Genomic DNA, 15,617 nt, shown 5'->3' on the forward strand with positions numbered 1-15,617 from the left:
GAGGGACTCTGCTGGTTAAAGGAGCCTTGGATCATAGAAGTGCCTGTCCTCACTTCTTTTGCAATCGTGTGTTTAAATTTTTTTTTTTTAAAAAGCACTCTATGGTTTATGTGACACGTCAAGACTACTCTAAACGTTTCTCTCCACGCCCTGCATTAGGAGGGCGGACAGTAACAGGCTCATTGTGAGAAGTTGGAGCAGTAGTAAGGCATGCAGTGGCGTTAGTTTTGTCAGTAGATGGCAGTGTGTAACAGTTTATACCTCTGAAGTCCTAGTTTATCTTCTAAGGGGATGAACCCATGGGATCTATAGCTGTTTAAATAAATCAGATGGAGCCACATGAGTGTTGTGCCCTCTGATTTTCTCTCTCTCTCCCATTATTTAGTTTGATGGGAGTAAGAATCCTTTAGGTACAAAACTGCTTAGTTCTTTGAACCAAATCCTAGTACTAAGTACTACATGTTGTGTTCAAAAATAATTTTAATGAATCCTGGATGTTTTTGTGAGGTTTTGTTTTAGTTGAAAACTTCATCTTTCGCCTTTGTATATGTAATGGTTCAATATAAAATTTTGCTGTGATAGATTCATATTTTGACAGTGATAAGTAAAGCGGAAAGCAAACTCTGAACTTTGTGAGCCCTCGGTATATTGTCATTGACCAGTTTTTCTTTTGTCTTTCTTTCATGCTTACCTGTGGCCTGCCTTCTTGCTGTAACAGGTAAGACTCAAACAAAAATGTTTGTTTTGTTTTGACTCACTGTGACTCACAAGTTATGTAATATTGCTTTAAAAGTGTGGTGCAGTCCAGGTTATGAGGGGGCAGAATGAAGAGCTGCTCCTCCGAAGGATGTCAGTAAAGAAAGTGTATGAGGTTGCACCATCTTTAAGGAGATTCCAATTTAAATAACATCCACTCGATGTGAAGTTGACGTCCGCTGTAGCAGAGAACATACATCTCCATTCTCTCCTTCTACGTAAAGCAGCTTGCATAAAGCACTGCAAACTAAATGTACCGTATCGAGTTTTTCAGTGGAGTCACGGGGGACCGATTTGCCTCCAGAATGCTGTTCCTTACTCCCCATCGTCCAGACGTAAACTCAGTAATATGCTCACCATGGGGTGGCCTTGGGATTTTTGCAGTGTAACTGAGCCTGAACTCCACGTGACCTCATCCTGGCTTTTGCATAGTTGGAAACGGGTTAGGTGTGTACAGTGTGTATGTAAGATAGGCGATGCCCAGTGAAGGATCGTCACAGTGAAAGTGTGGTCATGATTGGGAAACGCTGGCCGGCCGGCCTGTAAAGTCACACAGTTAGTTTGTTTGTACCTGAGCTGTGCCTATGATAGCTCTGCTGTCGTCAGAGATTCCATCCCAGCGCGCTGGAGTCACCATGAGTTAATCCACTCACTGCGCTGTGCTCTTCTCTTCACTTGTAATCTTGCAAGAGCGCGTGCACGCACTTCTCCCTCCACGAATGAGAAAGTGGGGAAATGGGTCAGGGCTTGTGTTTTTTAATTGTTTCTGCCGGAGTGATGAACTTTTCCTAACCTGTTTCTGCAGCTGATGTAAAAGGAAAAGATGACTGGAGTTAACTCTCTACAGTTACAGTAGCCTGGCGTCCTCTAGAGAGATGAGCAGGTAGTGAGGGTGTCAAAGGTAGAGCAGACTGCAAACGATGAATATCTGAAGAAGATAAAAGATCTTTTCAAAGTCACTGATAGAACTGTGATGGTATTAAACTTGAACGCCGGTACCGGGAGTAACAGCCCATCTCACCAAACAAATCATATAAATATAGGCTAGACACAGAGCCATGTAGCCATGTAGCATATGCATGTAATGGGGAGATGCTCGGCTAAACACCCATGACAACCATTTTCACCTAAATGAAAAACACCAAGCAACTACTAAATCAGCATGTTGCAAAAACGCACAAACCCGACAATCATGCTACTTCATGCTATCGACACATGCCATACAGGCTCCACAATCTATATTTATCCTTCTGCGGCCAAACCTCTCTGAAGCAGCAGCCGGAGAAGAGCAAAATCAAGTTCACATCAAACTGCAACATGCATACATTTTGTCTTGGCTTTTGATGTTTTGTTGTCTGTTTTTAGTCCATAACTTTGCTTTCTCATAATTTGTGAACGTTGTTGTTGACATGGGTTTGGAGGCTGTCCGTCAAATCTATTTGCTCTAATGGTCGATAGAGGTGTCAATCAATCCGAAGATTTGGCACAGGTAATGTTCAGATGTTTTGTTGTGGATTGCCAAAGGTTTTGGGCTACAGCTGCATGATTACACAGGGGATATACACATGAAACATTATGTTGTGTTGAATCTTCATTTACTCTGACCCAGTAACATCTATACTGATGCTTGGAAATCACACTAGTGTTACCATTATATAGATACAAAGATTATTCATATAGACTAGGTAGATGCAGAGATATACTCTATTCATTTTGGACATAATAGTAATAATAATAATAATAATAATACATTTAATTAATAGAGTACTTTTCATTGCTAAAAGCAATCTCAAAGTGCTAGATGTCATGTCATTGTCAAGCAATGGCAAGTACTCATATCAGTGCTAAAATGTAAGTACTTCCACTTGGTCTGAAAAGTTTTATCAGTGCATCCATACAAATAAATTTACATAGATACACACAATCTTTAATTTAGTTGGATATTTTGCACCAATTTTGGTATTAAAATAAAATCAAAGGTTTTCCTCCACATGCACTTGCCATAGATAATTTATGAAATAAGTGCAGTTTGAGGCAACGTAGACATCCTCTATTTGAACAGCAATTGAGGCTGAGGTGGATGGTAAAATATTTCATCAATTGCCTTGAAAAATTGGTTCTAGTACTCTGATCCTTCAGTCTGTGTCTGGGTTTTCAGGCCCCCAGGCCAAATTAGATGGAGCTGGTAGAGCCAATGTGTGAAAAGATCCAGTCATTGTCTGGAGAATTCACAGAGTGAGTGGGTGTGTCGATAAGGACTGAGTCATTTCATCTGCCCGCTCCACCCAGGCACCACCCCTCTCCTGAACTTAACCAAATATTTTCACGAGGTGGGAACACGTCTCCAGTTTTGTGCTGCACCTGTAAAAGAGTAACTCAGGAGAAAAAGAACAAAGACAGAGATGTTCTGTTCAAATAGAACTCTCTCTCTCTCTCTCTTTCAGTGTGTGTAAGTGAGAGTTTGTTTCTTGCCACACTTCTTCTAGTAGGGTTTATACTTCACTAAAGTAAAATTGTGAAAATTACACAATAAGGGAACCAGACAATAGAACAAGATAACACACATTTGGACAAAATAGACAATAGAGAACTAGACAAAGGTCAGTTTGAATAAATGTGTTCAGTTGCTTTTTGAAGGTGTCCAGACACCACAGATCTTACGTCTGTAGGAAGGGCATTCCACTGTGTCGGAGCTTTGGACAATCACCTTGTGTTTTTAACTTCGTGCGAGGGACGTATGTTTATCTGAAAATGAATTTTGAATTTCGTGGGAAGCCAATATAAAGAATATAGGAAGGGTGTGATGTGGATCATCCTGGTGGATCGGTCCAGAGACAAGGCAGCTGAACAGCGAATGACAGGAGTCGAGTCCGGAAGATATAAAAGCATGAATGATCATCTCCAGTTCAGCTTGTGATATGATTGACTTTAGTTTTGCAATGTTTCTTAAACGGAAAAGACGAGACTAGATAGACGCATAACCTGATCAGGAATTATACCAAGAGTGCATTTTTTTAGCTTAAGATGGAGACCGAAGATACTGAGAAACCTTAGGAGTGATGCTATCTGGAGGTATGATAAGATAATAATTGATTTTTGTGAAGACCAGATAATTTCATCAATTTCACACTGACCAAAGATGAAAGGTTAAATCTCAACTGATTTGACAAAGGTTTCCGTGTAAAGCTTTTGGCAAGATTGGGCAAATCTTTGATATCAAAATGATTCTGTTTTATTTGACTCGCCGATGCTGGTGCCTTAGAATATTAACAGTATTTGCAGTTGAATGATTTAACCGTGTTGATGTTTTTGGCCATTTTAAAATCATCGGTGCATCTAATTGTGGATTCCGTGTGCACTTTTCCTTAAGGAGATGCAGCTCTCTACGTCTCGTTTCAACACTCTCTCTCATCTTTACTGCTGTATTAGCAATCATCCCCAACCCCTGTTGTCTGTGCTCAGAGCGCTGTGTGTTCTTAGGCTGCTAATCCTTTTAATACCAGGTTTCACTCCACATTATTCAAACTTGCTGCTCATACACATCACACAAAAAGTTATGCAACTCCGATCCGCTGCTGTGTGTGGATGAGATGGGACCTATTCTGAAACGGGTTAGTAGGGACTGAAGTGTCTCACTTGACAATGCAGTAGGAATCTTTTACAACTTACTATGTTATTGATTTTTATCAGCAGAAACAGATGGTCGGGTCTCATGGTCTGTCATCATGACTTTATTATTTAATTTCACCAGTCATGAAGTATTTATTAGGATAGAAACACGGGGGAGTTGGGCGAGGCTCCTTCCATCGTGTAGCCTACATGCTGACAGGATCAAATGATCAGTTAGCTCTCCCTCCGTCAGTGGCTCTTTGAGACAGTATGAATGCTGAGGCGGTGGATCTGGGCCATTCTGGCTCTATGTCTCTGGCCGAGTCTCTCGCTCTCCCTCCTTCTCTACCTCCGCCTCTCCGGCAGTGTGTGTGTGTGTGTGTTGGTATAGAGTGAGGACTAAGGACTTGCTGTTGTCAGCCCAAATGCTCCAATGGTGCTTCTCTCTCTCTCTCTTACGTATGGAGGCCAAAATGGCCACTCATCATTCCCCCCTTGCCTCACTGACCGACTCACTCAGTAGCTCTCTGTCATTCTCCATAGTCTGGGTGTGACTATGGAAAACCACTGCCAGGGCTTACTGGTAAAGTCTGTGTGTGCTTTCCTCTATCAAACTCCCGCTCAGCTAAAAGCCTTTACAATTCAACAATTCAATAGACCTCTTCTTTTTTTTCTTTTTTTTCCATCGCTGGGACATGCCAGGCCCCTTTTATTAACTTTTAGAGTTTTCATTTTCCCTAGACAGACAGCCGGTGTGAGTTCTTCTCCCATTAAGATGCATTTTCGTAAAACTGACTAGTCGGTCGTATTACTGAAGTAATGTTTAGTCTTTGGATCGAACAAACTGTTGTAATGAAGCACATTTATTATAGACTTACAGGTGAGGAGCTTTGGAATTTTTAGTATACTTTGTTGTATGAGTCTTATCTAAACAGCTGATGTGATTTTACATTTGTGGATGTTTGCGGCGGTAGATTAAATACACTTTACAAAGCAGACTTTTGTTCAGCAGATAACATGCAGAAGAGGATGAGCCTTTTCATGGATGCATACACAAACTCATGCATTCGATTAGTTTTGTGCGTGTTTGCGTGTGTGCGTGCGTGCGCGCGTTCCCTGTAACATGCACTTAAGAATGATTCAAACATGATTTTGAATAAATGTGTTAGAAGAGTAAATGTTGGTGTCTGGGGGAAGAGGACGGCCGTGTTGAACTAGTGCTGTGGTTCTCCCACTCTTTAGGGGTCACAAGTGCAAGTAGTGGCAGTATAACTTACTGCTGACTGGTAGTAAATAATACTACTGTGACAGTACAGACATGTTTCGGCCTGCCAACAACTACAGCGAAAAAAGTAGACAAATCTCACATTCATCGCACTGACCGGAAGAGATTTACAACCTGTAAAACCTCCTATATTTTTTCTACTCTGTAACTGAGGATGCAGTCCATGACTATTATCACACAGATCAGAAGGTGGGGGGGGCGCCGTGCTGTGGTTGGCTCAGGCCCCAATCCCCGTCTGGTGACGTTAGACTGCTGCACAGTATCATAATGGTTTCCCTGTCAAATGGTGCAGCGCTGGACTTTTCTAACTTTGGCCGTCATGCGAACCAACGTTATGATACGACGATCAAACATCAGTGATGATACGGGCACAACAAAGACGTGATGAGATGCTTCCTAAAGAGGAAGAAGAGTATTGAGCCTTGAAACCTGTTTTTTTCCGATATTGTTTTAGTGGATAAACCTCAAAATAACTTTTCTTAAGATGAAGTGAGGTAACTAGAGAACTAATGTTTGATTCGGGGTGTTTGATGACCTCCACTCTGAGCACCGTCCTGTCGAACTGTATGTGACCCACCCAGGAGTCATGTGACACTGATTCACCCCAGCACATGGGAGTCTGTTAGGACAAGTCAAATCCCCCCGCATTGTGCTCATCCTTCACCTGTTGTTTCTTGGCCGGCCGTCTCTAAGCCAGCGGAGGCTCTGCGAGTGCACGTTGTGTTTTCTGTCTGCTGGGGTCACTAAGCCATCTTAAAGCTGTCTTTCAATGAGAAATGACAAGATAAGGCCTTGGAGCACGGGGTCTCTTGTCTATCACGCAGAGGGCTGACGCTGAAGACTAGAGCTTGCCCCCCCCCCCCCCCCCCCCCCCAAACTGGGATTCGTTTGAAAATGGCCCACTAAACCAAACAGTTGGTGTCAGGGCTGCTATTGTAGTTTTGATGGGATGACTTTATGGTAATCTCTTTCATCTTTGGATTCAGGGACAATCTGTAATATCTAGTCCCTCGTGCAGCAATACAAACCATGGTCAGGGTGAGTTCAGTGCATCAGCATCACTCCTGTTGCGTCATTTATGTGTATTTAAATGTATACATTGGTCAATTAAATCACTGATTTGTTGTATTTCAAAAACAGGGAAGGGCAGAGTTTTTAGAGGTTTTTTGTCGGTCTGTGTCTCAGGCTGTAGGGGGCAGAGGGCTTGTGGTGTAGAAGCAGGGAAATCACTGGGCCACATGCTAATCTCTGTTGATGGTTTATGTAACTCCCAGCATCACATGATCACACGTCACCACCCGCCCAGCGACTGTCTGCACTCGGTAATTCACTCACTAGCAAAGCCACTCAAACACAAAAGTCTCTCGTTATGATGACATGTACCCGGTCATCATAACCTGGCTCGGTGCCTTCTGATTCCCCCTCTGCAGCAGCACTCACCAAAGCGCATCTGTAGGGAGAGACGCAGATCTGTCCACCTTCAATTTTAAGAAGCGACGAGGGCCGTTTGAAAAAAAAAAAAAAACACTAAACAAAGAAGCCCCGGAACACACACTGCTGTGTCACTTTGGAGTGTACATGTTCCTGCTGACGGACGGCTCCATGAGAGCGCGGGGCGTACGAGTGCAGGGCCATGACGAGATGGCAATGAAGCTTTTGTTCTGGGAGCTGGAGCAGCATCTCAAAAGGTAAAATAAAGACGGGGGAACCAGCTGGGAGTTAGCTGCCTGGGCCAATCACTACAGTAGCTGCACACAAAAGGCTGCTGCACGGCTATATTGTCCTTTTTTCTATTCAGTCATTGGTGGCTTCAGGGGCAGCACTCGCATTGAGGAATACTTTGAACAGACACTGTAAACCGGTGAACCGGGTACTCCTCCTTGCAGTGGATTATATTTGATATCTGCAGTAAATTAATTGAAGGGTGCATTGATGTAAAGTAATACACAGATGTGTTGAGACAAAGAAGTTGACATACATCTACAGTTCAAATGGGACAAATGTTAAATTCCTACATAGTAAAAAAGAAATTATAATTGTATACAGCCTTAATGCATTTTAGTTTTTGGATATAAAAGTGTGCTCATGTGTATTTAAAACACCCATTAGTACTAATAATTAGTGCCGTATAAAAGTAGAACATGAAGCATTGTACTTTATACACTTTGGGTCATTTCTCTCTTAAGTTTCCTCAGTAGGTCACTGGGCTGTCCATCAGATGGCTGGAGTACCTATAACACAGTCTGCAATTATATCAATTAAAAATGGTGTTTTGTTTGGTGATAAACCAAGTACATGCACTAATAAAGCAGCACTTTTGTGACGTAGGCGTCTCCGCCGGTCATCACAGGATCAGTTTGATAAGTTGACTCGGTAGAAATGAGACTTGGTGTCAAAGTAGAATTGTTATTGTCTTTAATGGTTGTGAAATGGAAAAAAAACAGCATTTTGTGTCTGAACCATAAACCTTACCAATCTAAACGTAACTAAGCTTAAACTGCACCACCAGTGATCCATAAGTTTGATCCACTTGTTTCGTTGTCACGTTTGAGCTCTGCATTTTTCGTCTAAAGCATGGACGTCTTGATATTAACCAGGGGCATTTTCCTGGAACGTCATCTCGCCTTCCTCTTGGCTGGCTGCCAGCAACACCAAGTATAGCTCCTTCCAATCCCCCTTGTGCACTTGTGTGCGAGTGTGACCACATCAGAACTGCCGTCGCAACGGCTATTTAGGTCTGGGTAATTGGCTAAATCCCCTCGCAGTCAGCAAAGAAGGCCGGAAGAGATAAGTGTGGCTCGGAGCCTGTCATTAAGCTGTTTGGCTCCTCGCTAAGCGTCGAAGTGTTTGACTGGGATCAGAGGTGAGCAGAGGCTGACATCAGTGCGCGGTACATCTCACAGAGGCTACGTTTGAGCCTCCCTTCCCAGTACTGGGTCCTAATAAGTTGGGCACTGATACCCAAATTAGCCTAAGCCCCCATTTTAAAGTTAAAACCTGACGTTGGATGGTATTTAGTGTTTCCTCTGTTCCTAAGATTTGATTACATTCCGCTCTCACTACTACATACCTGTACCTGTAGCTGCCTGTCATTGATACATTGATACAACTAGAGCTGCAGCAGTTAATCAATTAGTAATTGATTACTATATGAATCGCCAACTATTTTGATAATTTTTGAATCGGTTTAAGTAGTTTTTATATCCAAATTCTCTGATTTCAGCTTCTTAAATGTGAATATTTTCTGGTTTCTTTGCTCCTCTACGACAGTAAACTAAATATCTTTAGTGTATTGGACAAAACATAATCTTGAAGGTTTAGGAAACGCAATCGACATTAAATTACATTTTTTTTTGACCAAACAACTTATCGATTAATCCATAAAATAATCAAAAGCTTGTGATTGTGAAAATAAGTGTTAGTTGCAGCCCTAGATACAACTGCTAAACCTCTGTAGTACTGAGGGCCAGATTGTAGTACCAGTTGTTAGTGTATTTTTTAACATGGACTTCTGCACAGTTTGTGATGACCTGCAGATTCTTCTGTGGTCCTTACCTTACCTGCAACCCACCCATTTTTCTGTCTTCTTGCTTGGTGCCTGTTTTTTTTTTTTTAATTTTGGTAGCATAACCATTGCCTGTTAGTTAGTCAGTATTTCAAATACTAGATCTCTAAATTGGTGGACTCTCTTTCTGAGAAAAACAAAATCAGGATTCCTTTATTTTTCTTTCCTTCTTAGGAATGTGTAGGGTGGATGTGCTTAGACAGACATGTGATTTTTGAGGTTTTTTGTGTGTGGATCAGGAATGTGTGGGTCTTGTTTAGATAAAGTCTGAGGTGGGAGTTGTTTAGGCGTGACTGTGTGACTGTTCAACACAGCGATACTCCCAGTTTTGGTTGTGGGGTAATGTCACATTAGTCAGATTGACCCTATTGATCTACGGTGACCTCCCATCTTTTGAAGACCGTTGACAAATGTGTGATAAATAAAAAAGTTGTTCAAAAGCTTTCAGCCTGGGGTCTGCGGACCCACAGGGGAGCTCAGTTTCCATTCTTTTGTGGAGTTTAAAACCCTCATATGACATTTTTTAATCATCTTGACAAGACATGTCTCTGAAACAAATTGCTGGAGGATATGCCTGTTATTATAGAAGTGGGATGATGTGCAGAATGATGGTGCCAGTGCCTCTTTTTTATTTGTTATTCTGTCACAAATGTTTGTGATGTTTATACATAGGTGTAAGAAAGCTGCCATTTGAAATGGGTCAAAAGATTTAAACTTTAAAAGGAAAGTGTGATTGACAAAAATCTCCCATCTTAACATTCAGTTATGTTTTTGTTAATTGAGTTTCCCCCAATTTGTGTTCAGTACTCTATGATGTCTTACGGCTTGTTTTGCAGAGGCATCGCTCATGATCTTGTGGCTCAGCCTCAAAGCTCTGCAGCTCCTTGTATGGCCACATGGGGGCAGCATGTGAATATGAAAGATGGCAGTTTCATATCTGTTATTACATTTTTTTATTTAACATCTCAGAGCTCCAGAACTTAATAGTCCCGTTCCACGGTGATCTGGAAATCACTGTTAGCTGCGCTCTTGAGGAGGCAGCATCCCACTACGAATCGAGCAGCCGACCATTGCTAACCATTCCACTCGCTACATGACAACAGCAATGAACTTAATTCTGATTAGTTATGTATTTAAAAAAAAATTCACCAAGGGAGGAAGAGCTGATTCCAGCCTCCTCTTATCATGACGGATCCATGCCTATGCTTTTGATGGCTGGATTGGTGTCACACAGTACCGTCAGCCACAACAGGAGACCAGATGATACTATATGTATTCAGTTAATACACAGAATCTCAAACTGAGTGGTGTCATCACATAAAACTCCTTTCTGAGGAGGCGCCGCCTCGTTCGCTTCTCCCTGGTGTTGTAGAGCAATTGCTCTAAATTGTCAGGATCATTTTGAATATTTTTGGGTGTGTATTAAATCTGATGGGGCCATTTTTTTTAATTACTATATAAGCATAAATAAAAGCATTGTCCATATGTGACTGAAACCCTTACAATGCTGCATTTATTCATTAACGCCATTGGAACAGAGTATCCTAACATATCCTTTTTGTATGATTGAGGGATTCCCCCTCATCTCCCTCTGGAATGACAAACTCGTACTTATCTTCCTGTAATGGAGATTGAACAAAGGTAAAGTCCTGAGTGAATCATTCCAGCAGCAGCAGTCGATTAATGAGTGTCGTTGCTGTAAATGAACAGCCCTGAATCTTGCCCTTCCCTCGCCTTGTTTTTTTTTTGGTTTTTTTTAGCTAGCCCAGTCCTTTCTTCTTCCTTTCCCATCCGGTTCTCCCCGGTTCCATCCCCCCTCCCCTCCGCTCCGCTCCCAGAATATTTTATGCAAAAAAACAAAACGTGTCAGCTGAGCGCCAGGTGGGGGCGTTCCCGCATGAATTATTCAAATGGGCTCCCTCTCCGCCAATCAGGGGCCGGCGTGTCGGCGCGTCGCCGCATAAATTATGCGGCGCTCGTTCCCGAAAGCTGCGGATTTCTTTGCGGAGCGGCGAGATGGTCCGACCTTGGCGTGTGCTGGTAACCTCTGCGGCGGCTCTCGGCGGACACAACGCAGTGTAGCGCCCGTGGACGTTGCCGGCGCGGAGGGGCTGGGGGGCCTGTTGGGGAAGGGACCGCGAACGAAAGAGAGAGAGGGAAGAGGAGCATGAATACGCCGTGCTACACCGTGGCCATGGACCTCGGCGTGTGCCAGCTCAGACATTTCTCCGTGTCGTTCCTGTCGTCGCTGCTGAGCGCGGAGAGCTCGCACGTCAAGCTCGACAATAGGTAATAAAACATGTAGAGAGGGAGAGGGAGAGAGAGACACACAGAGCCGCCTGTGTGCTGCCGGGGCTCCGGCTCCCTGCGGCAGTGTGATGGAGAGGCTGCTCGGATGCTCCAGTGTCATCCCCCCACACAGGACACGAGGAACCGGTCCACACCGGTCCGATCACACTGGAACTGTCGCGACGCTTCCTGTCGCATTCGTGTGAGAAGAGATAGAGGCTGCGGGTCTCCTCCTTCGTTCTCGTTTTTGTGTATGAAACTGAAAGCACCGATGGTTTTTTTTGTTTTTGTTTTTGTTTTTTTACGTTTATATTAATGTGTCATTTCCTTCTTCCTGCAGCTCGTCGGGGGCCAGCGTCGTGGCCATCGACAACAAGATCGAACAAGCAATGGTGAGTTTCAACGTGTTGTTTTCTTCTCTGCACTGTGGAAGGGACGGATACTACTGTCTGTGTGTGTGTGTGTGTGTGTGTGTGTGTGTGTGTGTGTGTGTTTGAATCCATACGAAAGGACGCAGTGGGTGTTTAGAAAAGGCAGGACGTGATTTATGATATGCTGAGAGAGAGAGGCTTATTGTAGTGGATGAATTATAATACATTGCTATTTTGTGTATGACATGGACTTTATAGTGTATGTAGTTAGAATATCTCTCGAACCTCCTGAGTATATTTTTATGGATTAAAAACGAATGTTATTGGCATCGGGCTGAGGTTGTCCCGCAGGAATGAACCGTGTAAAATTATTATTAATCCTCATATAGTGAGGTGAAGTTTGAACTTCCCCAGACTAGCCGCTGTGCTCAGTTTTTATTTATTTTTTAAATAAATGCAATAAAATAAGTTGGCCGACTTGTAGTATAAAAAAAAAAAATAACTAGAAAAATCGAGCGGCGTTACTTTTTTTCTTTTCCTTCTTTTTATTTTGGTTTCACTCTCGGCTCTGTTGTCTCTGTTGCTAGGTAGACTGCACGGCACACACGCCCGGTTATAAATATCTCGGGCCTCTGATTGGCTGACGCTGAAATGTGGGCTGGGTTAATGACGTAACACCCTGGGAACGTTCTCGCTCACGTTTTTTTTGCCTTTGTCATGTGTTTGTTGTATCACCATTAGGTGTTACTATGCTGTTACTGATACATTAATTATTTTGTTATTCAGTGCTTTGGTTTCACCTTAGATTTTGAAGAGCTTCATTTCCATTTGATATTTGAAATCATTTCAGTTTGAGGAATATGGATGAATGTGTTCTGCCCAGGTACCATAGAATAACAGTAACTTGTGTGTAGTTCTGCCCGAAAGGTGACATGGGGTCACATGGCGTCATCTTATATGCTGATATGCTGATAGAATCAGGGGACATTTATTAGCATTTGTTTTGCTGTTATTCCTATTTTTTATCCGTTTGTGAGTGTTATCTAAATAATTAGCGTCACCAAAAATCGGGGGCATAAAAGACGAGATGAGGCTGGAAAAACCCTTTCATCGACCGTGATGTTATTGATAAATTCCATTGCTAATCCCATCATATCTCTCATCTGTCCCAGGACCTGGTGAAGAGTCACCTGATGTACGCCGTGCGCGAGGAGGTCGAGGTCCTGAAGGAGCAGATCAAGGAGCTGATCGAGCGCAACTCCCAGCTGGAGCAAGAGAACACCCTGCTGAAGACACTGGCCAGCCCGGAACAGATGGCCCAGTTCCAGGCCCAGGTTCAGACCGGCTCCCCGCCCGCCCCGCTGACGTCCGCCGCACCGGGACCCCCGAGCGCCATCACCCTGGCGCAGCCTACCTCGCACAGCTCCGGTCCCTCGGCGTAGCCCGGTGCGCACCGACCACCGAAAGACTGACTTTTGACTGCTCCAGCAGCAGAGCACCTCGCCTTCTCCAGCAGGAGGTTGCGCTGTTAAAGACAATAATTTGCACATATTTATCTCTCAGAAGGATGCAGCTAGCGGGACGCGCGGCAAGGAGGAGGAGGGGGGGCCCATCTGGAGATGCTGTTCGAGGGCGTTTGTTTCACAGGAGGATGAATAATCAAACATTTGCCAAATAAACCGTGGACACATCGACTAGAATGTCTCACCAATCGAAACAAAACAGCTTACAAGTGGCGACATTAAACGTATCTATTGAAGAAAAAAAATCACTGTGCCTGTGTTCTGGATTTTAAGTGATGTAGGTTTTACTGATGGTGGAGATGCAGGAGCTGGAGCTGGAGGACTGTGTTGGTTGTTACCTTTTTTTTTCTTGCTGAATGATAATGTAAATATAAGTGGTTCTCTCTCTCTCGAGGCCTAGAAACTAATAATGTTACAAGTTGAGAAATTGGAGGAAGAAGCCTCCTCGGAGTGACAAATGAAGAATGTTAGCGATTGACGAAGTCCCCATCTGGAATGGGGGGGGGAGGGGGGCAGGGGGCTATTTTGAACAACACTTTGGCAGCAACTGATGACGTTACTTCAAATGTGGGTTGGCGGGATGAACAAAAAAAACCTGGTTTCTTATGGAGATGATGATATTCTATTTTCAGTATTTCACTTTCAAAGCTTCTCATTTTTGCCCTCTGACAGAGCTCAGTATTGCTGTTTCCTCGACCCTGCGGCGGCATGTACTTTAAACCCTTATTTGACGGGGTCGAGACATTTGGGCTAAGCTGCATTTTTCAGTTTTTTTTTCTTTTCCTAAAAAGTTTGATGGGCAGAAGATGATGTATATTTCTGTATAGTGTAAGTAACATGTAAAATAGTGAGGAGGCGGAGGAGAGAAATAACAAGAGGCTATCTAGGTCGCGCGGACTGAAGCGGACGGGCGAGCGGCGTGCGAGTCCGGCCTCGTCCGCGTAGTCTTATTTTTATTGCTGTATTTTCAGGATTGTGGATCAACAGGAGTTTAGGTTATTTAACCGACAACAATCAGCCACCAACAACAACGCTGTCCATATCTCGTACTGCAACTTTAACTCTGACTGTAAAACCATTTTCACTTGGCTCTTTTTGTTTCTGGTGTATTGCCCTTTGTTATTATTATCATTTTTTTAAGTTTTGACAGTGAAGTACTTCTGGATGAACAATATCTTTGAACTAAACATTTAAACAAAAAAAAGCAAACTCTGGAGATGTTCTTTTTTTTCTCATTCTGTGTATCAGTTGTATGCTCATGTTCCGTGCATGTTTCTGCAAATACTGGATAAGATATTGTAACATACATACGGCAATTGCACTTGACAGCTGCACTTCACAACTTTCAATAAACACGCTTACGGAAGAATAAGCACCGTGGTCACTGTCTTTCTGAACTGTTCCCCGTCCAGTGGGTTGTGGGACCCGAGCCTCTGAACGCTGGCAGACGAGTCACATGTGGAGTCACGCTGCTTCCCGCCCGTGTGGTATGTGGAGTAGGTCTGCAGCCGGATTCCTCTCAGTCTCTGGGTTTGATTTAATCAAAGTTAATGAATGTCGACTGTTGCTGAGCGGCGAGGATGAGGGACACACTCGAGTAGGTTTTGGACTGAATCGGCCGGGGGGACCTTTGTCTGCCTTCAGAAGGACTAATTCCAGGCTGAGCTAAAAAAGTTAATGCTTCATTTTAAAGTATTCCTATTTCTTAATTTGTAAGTTTTATCACCTCTTTAATTCGGCACAATTACTACGTAACATTCAGTCAGTACCACGTCCAATAACTTCCAATAGCATTGAGTCGTGTTTTAGTCGGTGTAACACATATTTTGTTTGTTTCACGCTGGTTTTCTCCTGACATGCGTGTCGGTATTTAATGTACGGACTGAAATATGTCCCAGTTGAACATGTCTATGTACAGTAGGATTCACAGTAGAATTCAAACTCCAGTTTTTATTGTGCAGCCTTTTGCTGAAATCTTTAATTATTTTCCCTTAATCTATAGGCAATACAGCGTACTGACTGGAAACTGGGTTTTGTTTGTTTGTGTGTAAAACTGAAATTTCACATTCATGTAAGTTTCTAGAGCGTTTAGTCGCTGCAGTTGAAGCACCTTTGGCAGCCTCTTGTGAGACGGTGGTCAATGTCCTGTTGGAAGATAAACCCCAGGTCCGGTCTGAGGTTGTCAGCGCTCTGGACCAGGAGACCTCTACTCTGCTTCA

The 15,617-nt window shown here is 43.3% G+C and overlaps 1 protein-coding gene across 2 annotated transcripts in view; it reads left to right on the forward strand.

Annotated features, from left to right (window-relative positions):
• The window catches only part of tsc22d1 (TSC22 domain family, member 1), a 28,906-nt gene extending 14,136 nt beyond the window's left edge, over positions 1-14,770 (forward strand). The window contains exons 1-3 of one of the 2 annotated variants that reach the window (XM_035651479.2): positions 9,855-11,504; positions 11,845-11,896; positions 13,048-14,770. In XM_035651479.2, coding sequence (XP_035507372.1) covers positions 11,383-11,504; positions 11,845-11,896; positions 13,048-13,317 — 444 coding nt within the window. In that variant the 5' untranslated portion in view covers positions 9,855-11,382 and the 3' untranslated portion in view covers positions 13,318-14,770. Of the gene's footprint in view, positions 1-9,854; positions 11,505-11,844; positions 11,897-13,047 lie in introns of those variants that run through there. The other variant, XM_035651478.2, reaches the window with a different exon arrangement.
• The last annotated feature ends 847 nt before the right edge of the window (positions 14,771-15,617 follow it).

Source organism: Scophthalmus maximus, chromosome 14 (genome assembly GCF_022379125.1).
Source record: "Scophthalmus maximus strain ysfricsl-2021 chromosome 14, ASM2237912v1, whole genome shotgun sequence".
Taxonomy (NCBI): domain Eukaryota; kingdom Metazoa; phylum Chordata; class Actinopteri; order Pleuronectiformes; family Scophthalmidae; genus Scophthalmus; species Scophthalmus maximus.